The 7,257-nt window shown below is 34.0% G+C and overlaps 1 protein-coding gene across 1 annotated transcript; it reads right to left on the bottom strand.

The window, feature by feature from the left end:
- Positions 1-2,506: 2,506 nt before the first annotated feature.
- On the bottom strand, positions 2,507-2,992 carry LOC140981658 (uncharacterized). The gene has a single exon (XM_073448076.1). It carries the CDS (start codon positions 2,990-2,992, stop codon positions 2,507-2,509), a length of 486 nt encoding a protein of 161 aa, XP_073304177.1.
- Between the last annotated feature and the right edge of the window lie 4,265 nt (positions 2,993-7,257).

Genomic DNA, 7,257 nt, shown 5'->3' with positions numbered 1-7,257 from the left:
ATTTCAGTCAAATAGTTTCATAAAATACTTAAAAATATTGAAATAAGACATTAAAAAAGCATACGACATAATCCAAAAAAAGTAAAGTGTTTAAACCAAACATGAAGATCGAGACATGGAAGAGAACATAAAGTCGAGGAAAGAGATGGTTGTAAATTTTAAAAAATATTATGTCTTCAACAATACACATAATTAGAAAAATATTATGTCTTCAACAATACACATAATTAAAAAATATAATGTCTTCAACAATACACATAGTCCACAAAATTTCACTGCAACTCGTCGGACTTCAAACGAAATCGCTCTTGGGTTCACAAACAACTATTATGCTTAAAAATTATTTTAAGATTCATGAATAAAATTTACAGGAATTTCTTCCCTTTTGTTTTCTTTATGTATATTTGTAAATTTCTCTCTTTTTATTTTCTTTATATATATTTGTTCTAAGAGTAAATTATCAATATATTTGTTCTAAGACATGGAGGCAAATGAAACTTATTTCAATTTTTATATAAAACTTAAAAATATAAAATTTTATCCTAATTTGGCAGGCCAGCCCGCCACGTTTGGGCTCAACCCGTCTTGACCCGCAACCCAAACGGGCTCAATCCATTTGGCCCGCCTCCAAACGGGCTGCTATTTTATCAACCCAGCCCATTCAATTTTTAAAGCGGGGCGGGACGAGCCGACGGACCTAACCCAATTTGACAAGTCTACTGATGAATATGATGACACGTTTTGAAGGAAGGGATTTGGTTGTGACTAATATGTATATGTATACTATGAGCTGTAAGGCCAAGGCTCAGTGGATGGGTAATACTGTTGCTGATGTCCCCGCTGCTGAGTACCACGATTATACGTAGATGAATCCATCGAATAGAGCTGATACGAAAGTTACAACTAATGAACGAAATTCAATTACAGAAAATGAACACTTATATGATGATATGTTGAGACAGGCTTTGAAATGTATGCTTTACTATGTTTACGTTTACGCTTTAAAGAATATGAAATGTATTTTTATTACGGTACTTTTCGCTGTTGTCTGCTATGTATATGTACTTGCTATAACATTACAGGTGTGTTGAGTCTTTAAACTCATTAGGTGTGAATGATGCAGGTGAGCATATTGATCAAGAGATTGGAGGTGCCGAAGACTGAGTAGGCAGAGTTGGTAGTGCGCACGTGAAACCGAGGACCGTATTTTCCGCACATCATGTTATGAGATAGAGTGATTATGGATATTTTCATACGATATCCTTTTAGTATATTGATGTTTGATAGGATTTTTACACGTTTCATATTTGTTTTATTTTTTTAAAACGTATGCCGATGGTCGACGAATTGTCTATTTTTAAACGACAGTATTTTTATCTGTTAGTTGATTACTTTTATTTTAAAATGTGAAATTTTCATATACTACTGCATGCATGCATAAGAATATAATTTTCGAAAATGAGCTTACAAAAAAAAATTTCTAGCAGTATTTTGAGTAGTAGACGTTTCATCTTCAGTCGTGTCTGTTCAATCAGTTAAATTCTTCAGTTCCTTTAAGATTAATTTTTCAAACTCTGAAATCAATAATATTCCAACAATTTCTCCCTTTTCGGTGTTTGACAGAACTTAGATTTCTTGAAATAATGATAGAAAAACTGATTATAGATAAATTAATGTACAACTTCGTACATATTCAGCAATGACAATTTTATTGATTTGTAAGAGGTAAGTATAGATCTGGACAAACATTTCAAATAAAAATTAAAATTCCAGACTAATCAACTGATTTAGGACACTCAAAAATTATTTCTTTGACTTCTTCTCAGCTGGTCATTTATCAGTTGGCTTGTCTGGTTCAGTTCTCTTTTTGTTGCTTGCACCTAGTGCCTCTGTCTTCTGTTCTTCCCCTCTTTTGTCAACACCCGCTACTCTTGTGAAGAGGAGGAATGTTGAACTCACTTGAGCAGCTATAACCTTCACTTTCAGATGCTTCACTGTCCGAGTCTACTCACTTTGACTTGTTTTCTTCTGCTACCAAAGCTTCATGCTTCTTCCTGGATGACTACTAGCTTTTCATCCTAGAACATTCTTTTGTGCTCGAAGGGCTTTTTACCCTTCTCAACTGATCTTCTACTGCTCTTTTAGGATTTGGACAGTTAGCAATGAAGTAACCAGTTTTTTCACAGTTTAAAAATGCATTTGGTTCCTCCTTGGGTTCACTCCTTTGATAGTTTCTTTGATAGGAGCCTTGACTCTTTCTCATGAACATCCCAAATTTTCTTACAAACAATGACATGACATCACTGCTTAATTGTTTTGCTGACTTTTCAGTTGAAACTGATGATTCCAGTTTCATTGCACTTAAAGTAGTTGTAACTGGTGGAATAGTTGGCTCGCCTTCTATAGTTTGCATCTCAAATTCGTAAGCTTTTAAATCTGTAAATAGATTATGCGATTCCACCTTGTTCAAGTCCTTAGATTCCCTCATTGCTGTGGTCTTAACATCTCATTCCTTGGGAAGACTGCACATCACTTTCAGGACAATCTCTTTATTTGAGTGCATTTTTCTAAGTGCATTTAATTCATTTACTATGCTGCTGACTCTTTCATCCAAATCATTCATAGATTCCCTAGTCATTTTTATGTTGTCAAACTTCTTAACAACAACAGAAAGCTTGTTTTTTTTTTTTGTTTGCTCATTTCCTTCACATAGCTGAATCAGCTTCTCCAAAATTTTTTTAGCTGTTTTGCACATCTTGATGTTGCTAAAAGTGTTCTTGTCTAGAGTCTTGTACTGGATGTCCTTGGCTACATTATTCAAGTTAGCTTTTCTTTTGTCTTCAGAAGTCCACTGATCTCGAGGCTTCTGATCTATTCGATGTGGTGCTCCATCAGTCAGAGCAACGACAGTGTTGGCTTTCATGATTTTCATTGGTCCGTCTATAATGACATACCACATGTCATCATCCTGAGCAGCGAGATGAGCCTGCATTATTATCTTCCAATCATTAAATTCTTCTCTGAAAAACATGAGAATTTTATTGAAAGAATACATGGTGTTCTGTATTAGTTTGAGCGTTTGAAAGTATTCAAAACAAGATTAACCGCTCTGACACCACTTTTCAAGATTGGTTAAGATGGGAAATATGTTTAGAAGGAGGGCTGAATAAACACCTTGGTTTATAATTTTTTTCTGAAATGTGAATCAGTTATTTGAAAAACTGATCCAAAATCTTGCGTGTCAATATAAATCAATCAACTTAAACAAGTGCGGAATAGAAATAAAATATAGATCGAATACTTAAAACAAACTGAAATGATAACTGAAATGAACACAGTGATTTTTCTGGATATTCGGAGGCTTCAAATACTCCTATGTTACCTCTTCTATCTCGAGGATAGGGTTTCACTAAAAGACTTTGATATATTATAACAAATTGTAATAGCCCACTTCATTTGGTCTTACACACTGCAAACTGAAACTCACATTCAAATCTTTAGGTTGAATCAAAAACGCTTTTTGGCATTTTATTGTTGTAATTTAAGTTTTAATTCTTGTACTTAATAGATTTTCATGGAGTCATTAAAAATATATTGGCATTTTTAATATATATAGATTTTTGTAGAGTTTTTAAAAGTCAAGTTTGAATACTACATGAATCTTTAAAATTCTACAAAAGTTTACATTGAATACCACTAAAATTTTATAAAATATATAAAAGTCTAGATTAATACCTCTAAACTTTTAAACTCCATGAAAATTATTAAAGTCTAGAACCAACACACCCCTTTAGTGTTTTGAGAATATGTTTCAGGAGTCCAGCTCTGTCATTGAAATGAAATAATTTTATGTACTTTACAAAGCTAGAAAAGTACATATATCATATTTTTAAAAAAAACTTTGAGAACCTTAGGGGTGTTCAAATTTCGGATAAAACCGAAAAAATCAAAAATCCAAACTGAACACTGAATCGAACCGAAAACCGAATTTTATAATTCGTATATAAATGTTAAAACCGAAATTTATTTGGTTCCATTTCGGATTATATATGTCTAAATTGAACCGACCGAAAAAATCGAAATTTCATTAAATTAATAATTTTATTTTTATTATATATTTTTTGAGATGATATCAGTGAATGATGAATAATTTTGAATAATATTTAGTTGATTGTTGTTTATGTAATTCATTTAAACTTTATATTTAAATATTTTACTAAGAAATCATGTAAAAAGATAAAATATTATATTTTACAATATATTTATCTTATTAATTTAAATAATTGTATCAAAACCGAAATAACTAACCGAAATAACCGAACCATTTCGGTAGAAAACCAAATCGAACCGAAGAAAAATGGTTCGGATATCGGATTATATATTTGTAAAACCGAAAATCGAAAAAACCAAAAAACCGAAAACCGAAAACCGAACCGAACCGAACCGAACCGATGAACACCCCTAAAGAAACTCACCAAGGACCGACCCAAAAATTCCAAATTTTGGCCAAGAAAAGTAATCGAGTACCAAAAAGTCAAGGACTGGTCGGGAAAGATGACCGAGAATTTTCCAAGTGCTGAACTTAGCTGCACTCAGCAAAGATGAAACAAAAATGTCAATAATCGGATGTCATACAACGAGAATTCGACGCATCGGCATATGGTTATAACACGTTGAAAATTTGGGACTATTAGCATCCAAACGCAAAGCTATACCGCTAAAAGAAAATCATAAATCGGAAGCAACATTCGAAAGCCGACAGTAGGCTCGAGAAAGATCAGAAAAGGGACGAGGAGTAGCGGAACTGGTCATTCGAAACGAAGGAGGCAGTCCATATTGGATGAGTCGGATAGCAACACAGATTGAAGGGAAATATAATTTCCATGTTAAATTTATTTAATAAGATATATTCTTCCTTGTTAATATGATATTTAATATTTAATTATGGTTTTGCCTTTTTAGATAATTATGTTAAGATTTTATTGTGATATAATATCATTCTTAAATCTAATTTCATTCTTGATAAGATTATGTGGAATATTGAGTTTGTCTTTTCTAGATATTATATTTATGATAAAGATCTTGAAGATATGATATTATTGATTTAACTCTTGATTTCTTTATTTTCTAGATTTCTTTGTGAGATGAGGTGAATTATAAATAAGAGAATTCTCCTCATGCAAAGGGGGGAAGTACATCGGAGCTTAAAAGAGAAGAGAGAAGAGAGAAGAGAGAAGAGAGAAGAGAAAAATTCAGAGAGTTCACGTGTAGGATTTTTCGTGTAGAGTTTTTCGTGGAAAGTTTTCGTGAAGAGTTTTTACGTGAGGTGATTTTCGTGAAAGGATTTTACGTGGACGTGATTTTAATTGGAGGAGAGTTTTCGTGGAAGAGTTTTTATTGGATAGATTTTCGTGGGAGTTTTTAGTGGGAGATTTTCGTGTTGTTCTCTTCTTTTGATCAAATATACACGCACTTGTGCACGTAATAGATTTCAGAGAAATATTTCTTCAAGGGACGTGCTGTTGTGAAGAGTGCAGATACCGCGTGTTGCCTTGAATGTTGCCAACATCTTCAGAAAACATCCGTAACGAAGTTAACTGAAGATCGTGTTTCGTTGATTTTGCTTTTGGGCTTACGTTTTTGCTGTCTTGTTTACGTTTTATTATTGTTGGTTATTTTAGAAAGCATTTGTTTTCTCAAAGTATTGAGGAAATTGATTTTCGTGGAGATCACTAGTGATAGGTTTTTGTGTAAACGATTTGATTTTCTAGTGATTAATTTTTGCCATAAGGAATCTTGTCCATTTATTTATTTTAAGCGAATTTGTGTTACAAATTTCAAATTTCCGCTGCATGTTGTCCGAGATGTTGTAACATCTGCCACAACATTTAATTCTGATAAAATACGAATTTCCTATTTTAATTGCTATTTACGTATTTACTCATAACTGTCAAACAACGTTTTCTTACAAGTGGTATCAGAGCCTACTTTTGATATACTAAGTGCTGATTCTGGTTTTTGTTTTGTTTGACAGAAATATTTAAATGGCCACCTCCTTGACTGCACTGTTGACAGAAAAACGCTGGCTACAAGTGAATCCCTCAGGTGTTGCCATTCCTGGCCACAATATCTGGGAAAAATCAGTCTGCTTCAAATCTACAACTTCTGGAAATTCTAGTGAAGATGATATGGAGGCTGATAATGAAGAACTCACTCTTGAGAGTGTGCAAAAGCTCTATGAAGAGTTGTTTGAAGATTGGACCAAAAGAAACAAGTTGAACTCAAGTCTCATGAAGGAGAACATCGATCTAAAAGCCGTAGTTGCTAAACTTGAAGTAATCCTGAGCAAAAAGGATTTGGAACTAGGTAAGACCAAGGATGAATTCTAAAAGGCAACTGAAACCTTGTCCAAGTTTAGTTCAAGCACATCCAAGCTTGATTCCATACTATTGATGGGAAGAGATGACAAGAAAGGTTTAGGGTTCAAAGATAGTGTGTACGAAATAGGTGAATCTTCCAAGTCGACTGTTTTTGTGAAGGGAAAGGCTGATACATCTCCACAACCACAACCCAAGTCACAAATCAAAAGCTCTCCACCGAAAAGACAACCTGCTGCACATACTCCTAAGAAAAGAAAACGCAGGTATGTATGTCATTACTGCCTTAAGCCTGGTCATATCAGGCCCTACTGTTTTAAACTCAGGGATGACTGCATGAGTCGAAAGTCGAGTCGGATGTTGCCCCGTATGTTGTCCAACATTTCCCGCAACACCTCCAACCATGGACCTACAGTAAGACAAAATTGGGTACCAAAGGTAAAAACTCACTGTAAAGTTGTCTATACTTCATTAAAAACTAACACTGCAGGTTATTGGTATTTTGATAGTGGAAGCTCACGCCACATGACAGGATCACGAGAACATCTCCTTGATTATGTTGAACAAAATTGTGGTAGAGTAACCTATGGAGGAGGAGCTAAAGGAAAATTGTGGGAAATGGTACATTGAATGTCGAAGGACTACCAAAGCTCCACAATGTGCTTCATGTTGAAGGATTAAATTCAAATTTGATAAGCATAAGCCAATTGTGTGATGATAATTTGCTCGTTAAGTTTGATAAGCATACTTGTGAAGTTTTTGATGAAACTAACATGTGCATTATGACAGGTACAAGGTCGTCGGATAATTGCTATCAAATAGGTGAAGAACTTTCATGCAAACATGCACAAATTACTGAACTCTACCTTTGGCATCAAAA

The sequence above is a fragment of the Primulina huaijiensis genome, chromosome 7, assembly GCF_012295235.1.
Source record: "Primulina huaijiensis isolate GDHJ02 chromosome 7, ASM1229523v2, whole genome shotgun sequence".
NCBI classification, from domain to species: domain Eukaryota; kingdom Viridiplantae; phylum Streptophyta; class Magnoliopsida; order Lamiales; family Gesneriaceae; genus Primulina; species Primulina huaijiensis.
Note: the sequence above shows the minus strand (reverse complement) of the source record. Positions and strands in the feature narration are given on the sequence as shown.